Below are 17,580 nucleotides of genomic sequence, written 5' to 3'. Positions count from 1 at the left end.
CCCTCCTCGCCTTCCCTTTGTGCCAACTGCCTAATTGCACTGTTGCATCTTTCAGAATGGCTAATGGGGCTGAGAACCGCCAACGCGCCTCACTTTAAACGGTTCAGAGTGTTGGATTAATGTCACTGTGGATGCAGCTCGTCTCCTCTTTCTGTTTCTCTCTCACACACAAACACCCTTCCTTCTGGCGTCATTTAGAAAGTAACCTAAAAGTAGACAACTGACGAGGCAAAAGTTATCATCGATGATCTATAAAGAAAGGAACAATGAAGGTCAGGATGAAGCCGATCGTAGTTTTAATGTCCTAATGGGAAGTAGCTGAGCATCAAAGCGCTCGGCTGAGGGCCAACCTGTCGAAGCCTCGATACACTAAAGTTTATTTCAGTCTCCGTCCTCCTCTTTTGCATTTATGACACATTTTCTCCCAAACATGACGCGACAAGAAGCATTAACAATGTTTGTTTGTGTGTGTGTGTGTGTGTGTGTGTGTGTGTGTGTGTGTGTGTGTGTGTGTGTGTGTGTGTGTGTGTGTGTGTGTGTGTGTGTGTGTGTGGGCTTCACACCTGCACAAAACATGACCCATTTTATCATGTGCTGCTTTATCTAGAAAGGGGCTGTTTCCAAATTTAAAAATATTCATGCATACCGATCCCGCTTAAACATGGAAATGTATTCAAACTCGTCTCAAAACACCTGTGAACCCTTGCGCGCACACACACACACACACAGCGACAGACACACACACACACACACACACACACACACACACACACACATGCAGCGACAGAAACATACTCACACACAGAGTTCAGTTTTATTACCCAAGAGGTAAACATTTTATAACCATGTTTGTTTCAAAGGCAATTCTGTGTTGGTGCAACACATCAGTGATAACATTTAACAAATCATTATTCTCCATTGACTTGAATTGTTCATAAAAGTGATTTTTTGTGTACTTCATGTTTCTAAATCATACTACTGTTAATAAAAAAAGCTGAGTTCAATAAAAAAAATAAAGCTGAACAAAAGTAAAGACGGCAACACACTCTGCTTATGATCTATGGGAGCGTAGACTCAATTTAATTGAAAAGGCAATAGTATTTTCATTTCCCATGGCCATACTCTGACAATATTAAATTTAAAATGGAAAAGTGAACTCTGCTTTATGGTTGACAATATTCAAAAATGAATTATCATCTTGATTTCTATAGACCTCTAAGCACATTCTCTGACAATTTTCAAAAACCCTCCTTTATGGCAATGCTGTCATGCTGTTTCCTGAATAAATGAAATCGCCAAATGAGAGCATTTTCAAGTTGGAGCAAACCTCTCGGTCGATCTCGTCAGGCGGGACTCCAGAAGTTTCACCGTTTATCACCGATGAAGACGAGGTTGTGTTGAAGAGGGCGCCCACTGAAGATAAGTTCTGGTAGCCAATGTAGTCCCGCCTTTCCGAGAATGACTGACAGGTTGCTAGAAATGGCATAAGCAAATGCACTCTGCATTGAAAGTGTCGCTACATGAAAATTACACATTGAAATGGATTATTCCATTTTCATTTCACTTGAGACTTAAATGCTGCTTTCAATATTTATATTGCAATTTCTTTGAATGTTGTCAACCGTGAAGAACCATTTTAAATGTGTCAGAGAATGCCCATGCGAGTAATGCAAATTAAAATGTTACATTTCATTATTGAATTTTACCCAATTGATGCAAGTGGGAAATGAAAATGTTTTTTGTGAGCTTGCACTTTCATTTGAACTTAGTGTTCCAAGTTCTTCTATATTGACCTCGTGGTTTGTCGTGTAATTAGATGTTTTGTGTGCGGCCATTGTTTCAAAGTCTGACACTATGTCCCGGTGGCATTTCAACGAGCCCACATTTCTCCCCCAGAAACTCTGACTTCGACAAAGTGGGCCGGCCCTCCTCGTTTTTAGGCGTCGGCCTGAAAGCTTTCCTCTGGCAGCAAATGACTTGTTTGGGCTGATTTACTGTAAGTGTTAGTCCGATGCCGGTGATTGATGACGGGGATGAACATGTTGAGGGGATTGAACGTAGTCTTACCTTTTTCCTATTCACTTGCTGGAGAACCAGCGCTTGTTTCCAAGGTAACATGAAATCCAGGCAGTCCCTCTGTATCACAGCTTGTCAAGCTACAGTTTTCTGTCTACTGCTGCTGCTAATGCTACAAAATGCAGCAAACTAGATCAGATTGATTCAGCCGGTCAAGTTTTCTCACCATGCAAATGAGGATTCCCCGAGATCCCCCCGGAGGCTTTAAAGCCTCTGAAAGGCCTTTTTCCATCTGCAATTTGACCTCAATAACGTTCAATATTCGTGACTAAATGAGCAACGATCGAATGTCAAGGTTTGAACACGCATCCTGTGGTTGTGGTTACATATGTGGAGTTTGATACTTGAGCTAATCTGCTTCGTCAACACTGTGTGTGGTTTGATCAGATCAGGAAGAGAATTCAGAAACGTGACGTCCCCAAACTGAGCCCCGCCCACCTCAAACTAGTGAAGATCACCTGCAGACGAGGAATCACTCAAACTGTGTTAACTTCACAGAACTTCATATGTTCATGTGCCATCAATCATAGTAAGAAGCTCATCGATAAGATTTGTTTTCAGGGTCTTTAGAAATATTGATGATTCGCAGGGTTGCAAAATTCTGGAAATATTCAAGATGGAGAATTTGCATGACGGGAAATAACAGGAATAAAATGGAAATATAGGGGTTTTGCCAGAACTGGCAACTTTTCAAAAAACCTTGGAGTGAGATTTTGTTAGTGGTGACCAAATTTTTGCCGCTCACGCAGCCACACACGTTAGTGGCTCAAATATCAGGAAATTAGAATTATTTTGGCGTTGTACCCATGTTGTACCCATGTTGTACCCATGTTGTACCCATGTTGTACCCTGCATTCTGGTGGTTTGTGGGGCCCAAAGTCGTTGATAGGGGCGGCCTACTGGAGATGGACAACATTGGTTACATTCTGTGAAGCAAAGACATAGCTGATGGTCCACCCCCAGGACATTTTGGTTTAAGTAGATATTATTTCATGCATTATAGTGGATTTTTGGGTGGTATGCTAAAGATGTAGCCTGGTACCAGCCAAACTTGGCCCCGCCCACAACATTTGAGGTCTGAAAGTTCGGTCTGGCACTGCTCCGTTGGGGAGAAATTAAAAATCAAAAAGAAATTGTGTGTGTGTGGGGAGGAGGGGTGTTGAAAGTGCTTAACAAAACAATAAGTTAAGTAACAGAACCTAAACTAACTCTGCCGGCCCAGGTGCATTATAGTCACATGGTAATAAAAACAATATCAGTAAACTCCTTTAAAGGTTTACGTGTTGGTGCCATGCTGTCGAATCACACTCAAAAGCAGCTTCGTCTGCGAGTGAGTGACGCAAGATCCCCTTAGTACCGGGCCGCACAGAAAGAATGAAAAAAATAATAATAATTGAAAAATGTATTTTATTTTGAAGAACGACCGGATACATCCGTCTGTGTGTCTGAGCCTCTCAGTCTTGACACATGTCAAGAGGCTACGTGATAACGTTACTCTGAAAATTAAACTTAAATGTACGTTTCAAGTGCCGGTGTTCTGGATTAAATTAATGGCAGAATATCCTGAAAACCTGCAAGCAACATCCAAACCATGAATGTGAATACAGATCGCGATCAGTAGTGTTGCATGCTGGGTGTGGAAACCATGAGTGTGTGTATTGACGCGAGGACTACTATAAATATCAGTCAGTGTCCATAAATATCAGTCAGTGTCCATGATCATCAGCATCATGTATTGGAGTAAATTTAACGTAGGCAGGGCCGCTTGATGACGGAGGTGTGCCGGCCCAATGCCGGCGGCCTACCGGGGATTTCCCCGGTGTCTCCTAAGGCCAGTCCGCCCTGCTTTGGGGTAAATAGGATGTCTATGCAGCGAATAGGTTTACAGATGCGCTCCTTAGCGCCATCTATCGTCGGGGAGTTTGAAAAGGAACGAACGCGCCTCGGCCCAAAATCAGAATATTTTTTTGCCGTGAGAAATTGGTTGTGTGCCGTGAGTGTGTGTGAAAACATGCAAAAGCGTGTTTCACACGGCGAAACCGTGAGAGTTGGTAGCTCTGGTTTTGCTCAGGTGCAAACTTGGGGTTTTAAAGTGGACAACCAATTATATTAAATAAGTCCTTGACGGTACAGAATGAGATGAAATAGATTAATAAAAAATCCTCAGTTAGCATGTTCTACATCCCACATGGTAGCAGCTAGCTAGCAAGAACCAGCAGAAGGTGTTTACAAGTTATAAACTGCTTTCAGCTAGAAAGAAAGAATATAACATATAGTCACTCAGTAGTGCCGTAGTGTTGCCATTAATGTAGGATGCCCAAATATAAGTCGAATAAGTGACGATTAAAAAGTTCACGATTTAAAAGGCAAGATTTCTATATTCATATACATTTTTTCAGAAATTGTCCAACCCTTTTCTACCATAATCATTAGGAATATGTAATCTTTTTTTACAATCTGTAGTCTGTTATCTGTGCATATGACAATACAAATATCTTGAATCTTAGTATGAAAGTAACACCAGAGGATTCGATGTGTGTGAGTAATGCTGGATGTATTTTTAGGCAGAGTCATTTCCATTCACCTGACTAGATATCCTTTGATCCATTGATTAATGAATACATTGAGGATACGGTATTACTGCATCTGCTTTAATGAATGTTTAATGACTTGTCTTATTAATCTGATAGTGGCACTCTCTAGAAATACTTTTATGTTTCAGGGCTGTAGTTCTCAAATCCACACAAAAGCACCTTAGCATGGTTCCTTATGATAAATGTGCTCTCTGGTCTTTTCTTTGTTATTGTCCTGGAAGGAGACCGAGCTGCGACCTTGTGTGTCCGTTGGCTGGTCTGAACAACAGCATGTTAAAGGGCAGTCGGAGGACTTTTACCAACTCCTCAATACAAAATGACAACGTGTCCGAGGAGCGCTGCCGGGATCGTTGTTCAATACTAATGGCTTCACCGTTAACCCTCTGGAGTCGGGGGTCATTTTCTCGATTTTACATAATTTCTTAAATTCACCTTTTTTAAAGGCACTTGCATATGATAGATACCCATGTATTTTACATAAAAAAATTGCAGAACAATCTCAGCTCTCTATATAATGAGGCACCATTGTCCTCAGGCACAAGTGTAAAATGATAATATGGCCCTAAAGCTGAAAATTTGACAGTCAATTTTTCAAATTCTTCATATCTCTTGTGAAAACATAACTTTACTCATGTGGACGAACTGTTTTAGTGCTAGAAATGGTTTCACCAAAGGTCTTAGGTTCACAAAAGCAGTGGAATATATGAATAAAATGGAAGATACAGGCAGTCCGGTAACAAAATCTCCCTTTTCCACTGACGTTCCAAGACGCTCTGCATATTCCCACGAAGCAAACGCACTTCTTCACACACAAATCAGAGCGCAGCATTGTTAACCCACATGCTGCTCCTTTAACCGCTCCTATTAGCTCGCTTACATCTCCCTCTTGGAAAACCAAGACGTTGGCGTTACTCTGTCCTCCACGAGGGACCGGGTGACACCAGGGTGTTGCAGGAGGCTTGTTTCGTGTTGTTGCAGTCCCTGCTGTTTGTCTGTAGAGAGTGATGGAAACAGATTGCGTAATCCGCCTTTAGCTAAATGATTAAGTAAAGGCTGGAAATGTTGAGGAATCTGATTGGTGCAAAGCTGCGCTGTGTGATAAACTGTAATCAGGAGGCACTTGAAGTGCGGCGGCTATTGGGGAAATGACGTTAACCACAAATTGCCTTTATGGCTCAAACGAGGAGGGCTTGTGCTTTTTCTGCATCAAAAGAATGTCTGAGCAAACAAGATTCCTTTCCTCTGGCTTATTGTCTCAGATTGATGTGTATTAGCGCTGCGGTCTTTGAGACAAATGCACAGGTTTCACAAGGGGAGGCATCTTTTTACCGTTTCACATGTAAATCTCGTGTGTTTTCCTGCCGTTGGGAGGCGATGGCCGCATCAAGTGCGCGGCTCAACATGTTCTGTTGATAAGCACAAACGTGACGCAAAGATTAGTTCCTTATTCTCTATTTTTCCACCCAGCGTGCTACTTAACAAATAAGCCCGGCAGCTCAAATCCATCACTGTCCCTCGCATAAAATCGTATCCACGCCAGGATTTTCCACTTTTCCTTTTCCCATTAAATAATGATGAATACAATCCCTGCCACATTGTTAGGGGAGTGGTGAATAATAAAGAATTGTGCCGTATGGAGCATATTACTCTGCTCCTTCCCTCCGTGGGAACAGGTTTCCACAAAACTCACGGATTAATAATAAATGTCCAATACTTGCTCAACTCCTTCAGGGTCAGCTATTATCCTGTTGCACTTTTTCAGCTTTTGACTGCATCCTGCTGCAGAAGAAATGTCCTTTGCTCTGCCTAAGCCTTCTCTCCAGGAGAAGCATGTTTGTAACGTCATGCTCGCCAACACTAGATTTTCAAAAGGTGTCATTAGCTGTTTGGAAATATTACCAGAAGCTACTTTATATGAATTTTAGTTACTATATGGGGTGCGGTCAGTAGGTAAACTTCTAAATAAACATGGTAGTAGTGACTGTGTTAAACGCTTCATGTTTGCAGAGAGGACAATTAAAAGCCTCCGTGTCCTCAGGCTGTAACTCCTCAAACTCAGAGGCTCCCGTAACTTCATTAGCTCTTAATGCTCTTTATTTCCCCTCCATCCGTGCTGCAATAGAATAAAACAACTTGTCATCACCAGAGCTCTAACGTCTCTTTTGTTGTCTGCTTTCTTTTTCCTTGAGGGCTGATTTACTCATTCCTCATTTTTGGACAAATATTAATAAATGTAATTAAAGGGTAGATTTGAGGAGGAAAAAACTCTTTCCATTTGGGTTTCTGTGGATAAGAGCACACGCTGAATGCCTGAAATGGAAATTAGACTAAATGTAATTGCCTTCATAATCGAAAGCACTTCTCCTTTTAAAGCTTCAATTTGGGACTTTTTGAGCATATAAATTATTGATAGTTCGGAAGTGATTTTTGTGGAGTAAGCTTTTTAGAAGGAGACGAGCCTTATAGAAACTTTTTTTCCTTAACCTTGTAGCAGCTTCAGACTTAAGACCCAGAATTACAGGGCATGCATTATGGGCCTTACCCAACTTTACATCTGTAGTAAATCTTTCTGCAATGAATTCAGAGCTTACAGAGCTTACATCCGTCTCAGCCACTAAGGAAGGAACCTCCTGTCCTCTGAACATGTTCTGATTGTTTGGGTCTAACAGACAGAGATGAATGACCGGGCAACAAACGGTATGCATGACGAAGCTCAAGCGTGGGCACAACACGTTCTAAAATAAGAGCCGGAGGGAGCCATGCTTCTGAAAACAGTCCGTCTGATTTTACTCATAATTCAAAAACGTTTATTACATTCGTCATACTGCATATTTGTACATACATACATGACATTTGCTCTCTGCATTTTACCAATCCATAGCAATTTAGGAGCAGTGGTCTGCTGTTCAGTGTCTCGCTCATGAGCTATGGGGAGACCGGGGATCGAACCGTGAACCTTGAGGTCACAGTCGTAAACATTCACAACTCTGAACCATCGTTCACTTCCTTGTCATCGAGGCAAAAGTTACAGTTACAGAACTCCTTTTTGATGAACTCGGTTGTAACAGGTTAGTTGATCTTTACTCCGCTCACGCTGGGGTTTTCTCTCACGTTGCCCTGATCCGACCTTTTCCCAAGACGGTGTACTTGTACCATCGATATAAAGTAGGAGTATTAGGGACATTCCCATTCAAATCAGCGCAGCGGGATGGTCAGAGGCTATTTTTATGTCTCCTGTTTTCACAGAGACATTTGTAGCAGGCTAACTTACGTAGAAACTGAACTGACTCACGGCGAGTCTAAATCGAGCAGTGATGTAGTAACATTACCAAGCAGAGAGAGCCGGGTTGACTGAGGGACATTTAAAATGTAAGGTCTGATCCACACGCAGAATTAAAGCCTGTGAATTAAACATCTGTTATTTAGTTTGAGCCATGGAGATTGAGAAGACTCAGGGTCCAGTGTATCCAGTCATGTGGTCTAATAAGACTGCATTGCTATACATTCATGCACCTTCATGAAGGTTTTAATGTTCAGTTTCTTTCCTCACATTATTGGAATTGTTTTAGCTAAAGGTCTATCTGATGTAATGTGTATGCATAACTAAACTCATAATTAAAAATGCAGTCTTATCTTACTCCAGTGTTCACAAGTATAATGATGTAAACAGCACCATGAGAACATTACACTTAGTTATTATCTGTGGTTTTTACATGATGGTCTGTAAAGAGCTTTGGTTAGACCCTTTTGTTTACATTTTGTTTGGCCTTTTTTATTTTAAAAAACCGCATTTAATAATGTTAACTATGCTTCAACAGTTGTTAGTGCGTGCTAATTATTGGATGCCTGTCGTAGCCTCCGGAAGAACTTAGCCAAACAACTGATGAACATGTGTGGGTGTTGTAGTGCAAAGCGTGGAACCTTGAGGAACCTTGAGGAACCTTGAGGAACCTTGAGGAACCTTAAGGAACCTTGAGGAACCTTGAGGAACCTTGAGGAACAGACCACTGCACGTTTCTCAGACACTTCTCACAGATAATTGTTAAACTGACCTCGCACAACCTGAACTTTCATAGACATAAGAATAATGAAATGAAGAATATCTACAGAATATAACAATTTATATTCTCACAGACACACATTTCAAACGCGTCCTTCGTATTTCCTGTCGCAATGTTTGTGATTGGAAGTCATCTTGGACCAACGCTGTTGCCCTAGCAACCGAATGGCAACGGAGAGGTCTATACTCAATTTATCCTGGCTCACTGTGGCGTTTCAGTCAAAAATGTAAATGTACCCAACGATGACACCTGCCGCTTGTGCCTCCTCTGAAAACAGACAGATTAGTCACTGAAATACCCAGAATGCAGTGAGACATGTTGTATGCATCCCTACTATTTATAACTTGTGATACTCTGTAAAAAAAAAAGAGGGTTTTGATCTCGGTATCAGCTGAAAAAAGTCCCTAAAATGCATGAAGAATTCCTCAAATTATCATGATGCAGAAAGTACAACCGACAGTGTGATGGGTGTGAAAGTCTGTTTTCCTCGGGCAATTCATTCTGTCTCCCAGTCTCGCACCTTCAATTATTAATGTAACATTGACACACTGCATACTGAATGAAAGAAGGGTTATGACTTACAGAAATATAAGGAAACCTGTCTAACAAGAGACAGGAAATTAATTTGAGCAGTGAACTTTAAAAACCTATTACAACAAAGGGTCTGACTGAAGTATGCAGTATGTTAGACTGGAGATTGTTGGATCGTTTCAGGCATATAAAATAAACGTCCAAACGTGTTTTCTATAAATTCAGCTTCCATTTATCCTCACCAGTGTTCTTCCTCCACACGGCAATGACTGTATCACATCACAGAGACACTGCGTGTCTGTCGTCCTTTTCAAAGCTTCTTTTGGGGCTTTATGCTTTAGCGCATGTGATTTATTAAGATTGTTTCTTTTGATTCTGTTAATTAGTTAGATTGTTAGAAAATAGTCTTTTGTTGTCACCTTTTATTTGATAAGAAGCGTTTTTCTTTTATCATTCACTCGACAAAGTCTGAATTCAATTATTTTCCTCGCGCCTCAAAACCACAGCCTGTGGATATTTAATAGCTGAATGCATGGGCAAGTACAGCAGGACTGCCACAGCCCAGAGTCACTTTATCCCAATTACTTGAATATTGAACGAGGAGTTTTGTGGAGAAAATCAATGCTTGCTTACTTGCAAATGCAAAAAAAAAAAACACCGCCTGTAATCTTTTTCCTTTTCAGGGGAACCGTGGAGGCGCGCTTTGTCTACGTCTTCATCTTGGGCATCCTCTTCACCGGCACCAAAGACCTGTTGCGATCCCAGATCGTCACAGCCGACGCCAAGCTGAAGAGCAGGGGCTTGTGGGAGATTTACAGCGGCTTGGTCTTGTTGGTCTCGCTGCTCTTTCGCGCTCACAACCTGCCGGTCCTGTGCTGCTGCCTGTTGATCCAGACGCTCATGGCTCAGTTCATCTGGAAGAAGCTCCACTACGACGCGGCCCAAACCACCATCATGCACTACTGGTTTGGCCAGGCCTTCTTCTACTTTCAGGTAAGCAGCCGCAGTGATGTCAGCGACCGCAAGGTCGAGTGTTACTGCATGTTGCAGAGGGGAAGGTGTTGGAAGGAAAGTAGAACCTGTATTTGAAATGAGAGAACGTCAAAATCTTGCTCTTTATTTTGGAAAGTCATTATTTTCTTGTCAATGTTCTTGATTTTTGAGTGGCCAGACAACAGAATTTAACGTTTCATTTTCTCCATTCGTATGTATATTATTAACTATTTTAACTTCAGAGTAATAACAGTAATCGGGAGCCAACTGAATGTTAGTTGTTAAATTCAGACAAGCTTGTTCGAGCTCCTCTACGAATGACTCCACCCTGGAGCAAATCCAGAAATAAGTCTTAAAAAAACATTACCAGTGTACAATTTACAACCATTTCCCCAAACCTGTCGATGCTGAGGTGTGAAGAGCCAAAACCGCCTCCTCCCACATCCACGAAAGGTCAGGGAACAACAAATCAGTAAGCAAGTTGTCCTCGTCTGATTGCAGGAGACGTCTAATTTAACGGCCTGACACGGAGTGGAGCACCATTTAGGGAAACCATCACCACTGATAAAGTGTTTGATTCTGTATCAGGGGCAGTTCTGGGCAGAGAGAGCGTTTGTGTGTAAATTATATTAATCCATCCAGCGCCGCGGCATGAAGGCCAGCTGGACTCTTCCTGTGGACGTGTGGTTCCTCTGAAGGCTCCTCGGAGGCAGGTGTCGATACTCTCCTTTTTGATTCCACCTCCTCTCAGGACAGATGTTTACCTCTGTCAACACCGAACTTGCGTGTCGCTAACAATTTAATAAGCGTCATCGCCCTCGGGTCATTAATGGCGTGATGGGCTCGGGATTAGACCGCCACCAGACAATTTTCAGCCTCGGCGCCCAGGCAGGTAATTACAGACCCCTTTGAGTAATAACGTTCTTGGCGAAGCTGGAGCCATAATGGATCTGTAAAGCGGAGACGTGTGATTTAAATCTGCCTGCTCCCGAAACTCCCAAAAACTTCATGCAGAATAGTCACAATTATGCTGAATTAGTATCTAATCAGCGAGCGCAGCTACAGACGATCTGTGAGCTCCGGGCCGCGAATTCATCAGAGTTGCGCGGCGTTGTTGTAAAGTCTCGAGACGTGAGCTGTTGTGTTTTCAGAGGCTTTACGGCAGGTATTGGCAGAAAGCTGTCGTTTCTTTAAAGTCTCCTTGTGGTTTTGGCAGACAAAAACACAAGAGGATTATGGGAAATCTTTCAGGTGAGCTAAACCGCGTCACGTGATGCGTTCACTCCCGCGGTGGAAGCTCTGGCCGTCTGCGTTTCGCGGCCTCGATCATTCGAAGTCCGACGAGTCCGACTCTTTCTGTGGATTTATCGGCCGGCCCAAAAACCAGATGGTCGGGAAAGCAGACGAGGTGTTTATTCATGACAAATGAACCAGTTTGTGTGGCCACATGAGGAGAGACGAGTCACCCCGCTGGTGTGAATTCAGATGCGACCGTCTGTATAAAGATATGAATCATCACACGGGTGTTTCTCACCGTTGACCCGAATTTACAGCAAACACAAAGTTACAATAAATAGTTTTTGTTGATTTAGTCTGAACTTCAATCACAAAACATGTCTGGCCGCTTCTGTTTGCTCACCGCTCCTTCCATTGGAAAGATCACAGCGAGCCAGAACGTGTCCATATGCAGCCTCCAACCTGCTCACTGATATATCCACTGCGTGTTTGTTTAAAACGGAGCCAGCTGTTAATGTTCCCTCCCTCTGCGATCAGAGACGTGTGCACAGACGGGAAATAAACCGCCGCTTGATGTGTTGCTGCTCGTTGCGATTTAAAAATGGAACACGAAAGACATCCTTGATCTCTGCTCATCGTCCATTTCCCTCCTCCTCCTGACGTGCATGCAGCAGAACTTACCACAGTGAATGTTAAATGTCAACTATCACTTGTCACGCACGTGGAATTATAAAATTATAAAACACGTACAAAACGAGAAACCGTGAATGAGCCGATTTTTGAGGCAACGTGCCGGTGTTCCTCAGAGGTGCTGATCGGCGTCTCGGGTCGATGGACTCGTCTGGAGGCTCTGAGGCTTGAACAGGACTCGCAGGAGGGGAAACAACCCGAATGTGCCAACCAGAAATCAGATGAAGCGCCTGAGCAGCACAAATGTGAACATGGATTACTTTGCTGCGAGAGAAGAATTGTCCGGGGAGCGATCGAACTTGGGCTCAGTAATGTGTTAAGGAGCCCCGCAATTAGACTTATAGTCAACTTTTTGTTTTTTGAAATTCTTTTGGAATAAAAAAGGTGGAAAGGATTCTCTCAGATGCCGGTAAGCTTGTGATGAAACAACAAGCTCATAAATAAAATCCTTAAAATACATTTATATTTCACATCCTCATGGTTATTTCATGTAAATAAATCCTACATTTACAGAACAGAAGGAATAACCTTCATACTGTAGCTGTACATCGTCTTCTACAGCTGGAGAAAACAATACGAGGTTAGAAAAGATGAATATTTGACTGGTTACCTACTGGACTGGTTTGGAAGAGTTGCAGTGACCCGAGTGTCTCTAACAAGAGTCCAGCTGCAGACGTTAGCTGTGTGTGCTGCTCAGGTCAGGGACTGGAAAACACAAACAACAACAGGGCCGCTGGGAAGTCGCCAGAAGCTCAGAGTAATGATGATGAAGCAAAGGGCCGCTGGTTCAATGGAGCTCTGAAACGCTTACAAAGCGTCGCCCACAGATCTTTGTGTTCTCCTTCTCTGTCCGCGGTTATTCCTGTACCGTCTGCGACGCTAAAATAGGATTTATTTTGTGCTCCTGCAGGGGAATTCCAACAACATCGCCACCGTCGACATTTCCGTCGGCTTCGTCGGACTGGAAAGCTACGTGGAGGCGCCTGCCGTCTTCTTGACGGCCCTCAGCACTTACGCAGGGCCGCTGCTGTGGGCGTGTCACCTCGTCTGCTTCCTCAGCTCTCAGAGAGGCCGGTGAGTTTGAAAGTCACCCAGTGGGTGAGACGCACCCGGGAGTGTTTGTGCCCCGGGGTTATTCATGCCTCCAAGGCTCGTTAACTTAAGAAAAACAAAAAATATGGCGTAAACAAAACAGTCTGTGAAGGAGCAAGAAGTCAACGAGTGTTAGCCAGAGACCAAACAAACATTCTGCCACACGGCTCCTAAATGCCAAGATTTGTAATCAATTAAAAACTCACGTTTATTCATGTACATACTTTATTGCTTTCATGTAAGTCTTGTATTTGGAATGACAAATGTATTCTAATGAAACAAAGATTGGAAGTCTTCTTGTTTGTAGGGATGGTCCGGCCAAAACGACATCCACATGTTTGTGTTAAGGAAGAAAAATCAACGGCCGAATAGTATTTACAATACTAATATTGACTATTATATTTCCAATAACTTGTAAGCTGCCCATCAGCCTCAGTAAGAGAGTGTGTGTTACAAGTTGCCAGTTCTAAGCTACAAGTGATGGAAATGATTAAAACATTCAGCTTCCGAGTGGTTCAGACAGTTCAGTTTTATGAAATGAATAAACACTTAAATATAATTAATTGTTTAAAATAACAGCCAGTTTATTATCCATTCATAAGAACACATTTGGAACGGGTGGTGCCATTGCTTGAGATCAGCTGACCGGGCAGCTACTGCTCCACTGTGATTTAATTTAAACATGCTAAACTTAGAACCACCACTACTACTACTACTGCAACGTTGGCTGTCTCTTTTTTTTACTACGTTTCCCTCTGAGTCCTCTGTGTGGCCGGCACAGTGTAGGTGCACAGAAACATTTTGTTAATTGGTTTACTCGTGGCAGCAGGAAGACCCGCTTGCAGGGCATCACAAGATGCATGTAAACAGCTTAACCTGCGTAAGACCTGGACTGGAGAAAGGCCAGCAGCCGGGTCGCTGCATGCGTGCGAAAGCAGCCAATAACCACACCGGCCCCTCGGCACGAGGCCCCAGCACCGGGCTGAGTGATGAGGTCTGTGTCTGGGCAGCAGCTGCCCTGCCGATGGAGCCAAAAGTCCAACGCTCTTTTCCACAAATATGTGGTGTTTGTATAAAAGGTGTTAACCCGCCTGTGTTGTTTAAATTTGAAGTAAAATAAACACATGGATATATCTGAAGCTGCAGCCGTGTGGTTTTAAAAAGAAGAGAATGAGAAATGAGACTGCAGAGGGGGTGTATACCCAGGCGTGATTTGTATTCCTAACAATCTTTGAGCGCACGTTTTGAATATGAAGTGTTTAACATTTCAGTAGTTCAGCCAGTGTCTGGTTAAAAAAAACAACTTGCATCTGAAACGTTTGGCGCTGCCAGCAGCAGAGCCTAAAGACGGCAAAGATGACTTTGATTTGATCGCCTCACACTTTGGACCGGAACAGCTACTGGCCGACTCGACATTAGATCTGACGTGGACATGAAATGTCTTCAGAGAATGGCTCGGTGACGAAGAAAGAAAGAAAGAAAGAAATGATCTTTTTATTCATTTAATTAGGTAAAAAAATTGGTCTCTGCATTTAACCCGTCCTTAGTGATTAAGGAGCTGTGTGGCGCCCAGAGAGCAACTGGCTGTTCAGTGTCTTGCTCAAGGGCACTTTGACATGCAAACTATGGGGAGACCAGGTATCGAACCGGCGACCTTGTGTTTGAGAACGACCATTCTCCCCATGAGCTACAGCCGCCCCTAGCGCTACAATGAGGCAAAAGGGTTACGAATTAAAAGTAAAGCTGGGATAGAAGCGATGGTCTTCCACTAGAAGCAGGACTCTCACACCCAGCAGCAACATGACGGTCACCAACAAACCTCCTGGGATGTGTTGAGCTTTAATGTCTACAAGTTCAAACGGCTGCCCGACATGTTGGTGTGTGGTCGCCTTCACAACGCGCTGCAGTGAGCACTGCGGCCTCTAGAGGTCGCTGCAGGAGCCGCCGACTCTCAAGCCGTCGCATTGAGTCACTGCTCGTAAACATTACAACATACTCTGTTGTTGTTGTTCTTCATAGTGTGGCGCTTTCTACAGAAAGCCCCACCTGTAATAAGGACTCTGAGACGTAGTGAGAAGTGGAACTCTAAAATAGTCTCGTCGGTCATTAGGAATTCACTCTGCACCATCAGCAGCCCGACCGCGAGGCGAGTGCTGGAAAATGGACTTTGATCAATAGCTCTTCAGCGGGACTCCCTCGACACAGCCGGCGTCTAATTAAGGCCAAGAAAATGTTTTCATTGTTTCGGTGTTCCTAATAACTGTAAATCTTTCAAACTGGCCAATCAACACCACTTTACTTAATTAACATCATTAAAACTGTCTCTGAAAGAGACATCCTGACATAAATATATGAAATACAATGTAGTGAATGGCGACGTAGCTTTCCATCAAACTTGTACTTCTGGTTTTTTGTGTGGAGGATTTCCAGCGGTGGGATCTTTTCTTCCTCAGTCAGCGTTTTGCTCATTTTACACAGTGTTCTTTTGCACATTTATGACTTTTTATTTTCTTTAATGTTCTGCCACGGCCTTTATTCTTCTTCTTTCTTCAGTTTGGTCATTTTCTCTTTTCTAGCCACACCGCTTGGTGAGCATCTGCTTCATTTATATAACCGTGAATTAGAGAAGATGTCAAAGATGTCGCTCGGCTTCTCCTCCGAGAGAATGATCTGCTCAGAGATGGCATGTGAATGTTTTAGCAGCTCTTTGAGGTACCACACAGAAATAAACTCACGCTGTCTTCAAAACTTCCGCCCTGTGGAAGTCGCCACCAGTTGAAGAGCTTAACCGCTGATTCATGGTTGGAGCATAGCGGGAGTGGTTGGTTTAATTATTCAGCTCAAACTATTTCGTACTCACCAACTTCATCCGTCTGAGCACACGGTGACTTTGCTGGTCACGGGTTTACATATAGGATCATTAGGGCAACACACTCGGTTTATGACCCAGTGTTTCTGGAGCTCGGCCCAACAATTTCAACCATTTCTCTTCTTTAATTTTTCAATGTCCCTGTTTCACCCCCAAACACATGATGTTATCACTGCTTGTCCCTTTTAAACCTGTCTGATGGTCATCTGACCAGGTGTGTGTCACTCAACCTAATGAGGGCTAAAATCTGATCCCAACTAAAAGATGGCGCACACACATAGTTTTTCAAGCTAAGTGACCAAATGTTATCGACTAGTTATTGCCTCTTATGAGCTCACTATCGATTATTGGTCAGTGTTTGTCGTGTTTGTGTATTTTAAACTATCCAAACTGGACATCATCCCTTGTCTCCTACTTCTCTTGTCTTGGGAACTGTCTTGAAGTTCCTCCCCCTCAGCTGGTCCTCTGCCTGTTTTCTACTGAACCAGATCCCTGTGCTCATTTACGCCTGTGTTTCAGCGCGTCAGAAACAATGTGTGTGTGTGAGTGTGTCTGTCTCATCATCTCCTAACCTCCTAACATCCTTACTGCTCTCATCCCTTCCTCCCATCATGCAGGCTTTTAAAGTCATTAACTTCTTTATCAGAACTTGCCAGCACAATCCGTATTATTGTGAGAAGATAATTGGATCAGACTCTTCTCCTGAGTACATGTGAGGTAAAAACTCACAAAAATGTGAGAATGTGGCCTTTTAGCTGCTATGAATCATCAAACAATCTGCCGTTTAGAAAAAAAACACAACGCGGTTTAGGATGACCTTGGCTCTCATGGAAACGTTCTCCCCGTGCCGCTCGGCAGAGAGTTGGTCGCCTGCTCTGCGGCCCTGCAGTCCTCTCCTCCCCTCTGATGAGTCCTCCCCTCTGATGAGTCCTCTCCTCCCCTCTGATGAGTCCTCTCCTCCCCTCTGATGAGTCCTCTCCTCCCCTCTGATGAGTCCTCTCCCTCTCCACAGGAGCCCCGTTGCGGTCGGACACGGCTGCTACTGCTTGGCCCTGCTGCGGTCGGTGCCAGCCGCCGCCTACATCGTGCTGGTGACGGCTCTGCGCTACCATCTCTTCATATGGAGCGTCTTTTCGCCCAAGTTGCTGTATGAGTCCATGCACCTGTTGCTGACCGCGGGAGTCTGTCTCTTCTTCAACACCATGGAGCAAAGCCACAGCCCCAGTAAGTCTTAGGAGGGTCCAGCAGACGCAGATCTTCCCTCAGGTGAAGTCAAAGGGCATTGTCTCTTAGAACTGAGAGACTCAGACTGATGCACACTGCGATGTGCTTCCCCCTCCCTCCGTATGCACCGATGTGCTGCTTCTCAAAGGACCCCCCTCCTTTGCACTCTGTAGGTTTGGTTTGCAGAAAATACTTTGAGAATGCACTGACAATG

General features: G+C 43.6%; 1 protein-coding gene across 1 annotated transcript in view; it reads left to right on the top strand.

Annotated features, from left to right (window-relative positions):
• The window catches only part of pigg (phosphatidylinositol glycan anchor biosynthesis class G (EMM blood group)), a gene marked incomplete at its 3' end in the record, with an annotated part of 56,280 nt that extends 38,903 nt beyond the window's left edge, over positions 1–17,377 (top strand). The window contains exons 10-12 of the mRNA XM_079229089.1: positions 9,946–10,255; positions 13,092–13,255; positions 17,155–17,377. Of these exons, the coding sequence (XP_079085215.1) occupies positions 9,946–10,255; positions 13,092–13,255; positions 17,155–17,377 (697 nt within the window). The remainder of the gene's footprint in view (positions 1–9,945; positions 10,256–13,091; positions 13,256–17,154) is intronic.
• Between the last annotated feature and the right edge of the window lie 203 nt (positions 17,378–17,580).

The sequence above is a fragment of the Taurulus bubalis genome (assembly GCF_910589615.1).
Source record: "Taurulus bubalis genome assembly, chromosome: 13".
NCBI classification, from domain to species: domain Eukaryota; kingdom Metazoa; phylum Chordata; class Actinopteri; order Perciformes; family Cottidae; genus Taurulus; species Taurulus bubalis.
This window is presented reverse-complemented; position numbering and strand designations above follow the sequence as displayed.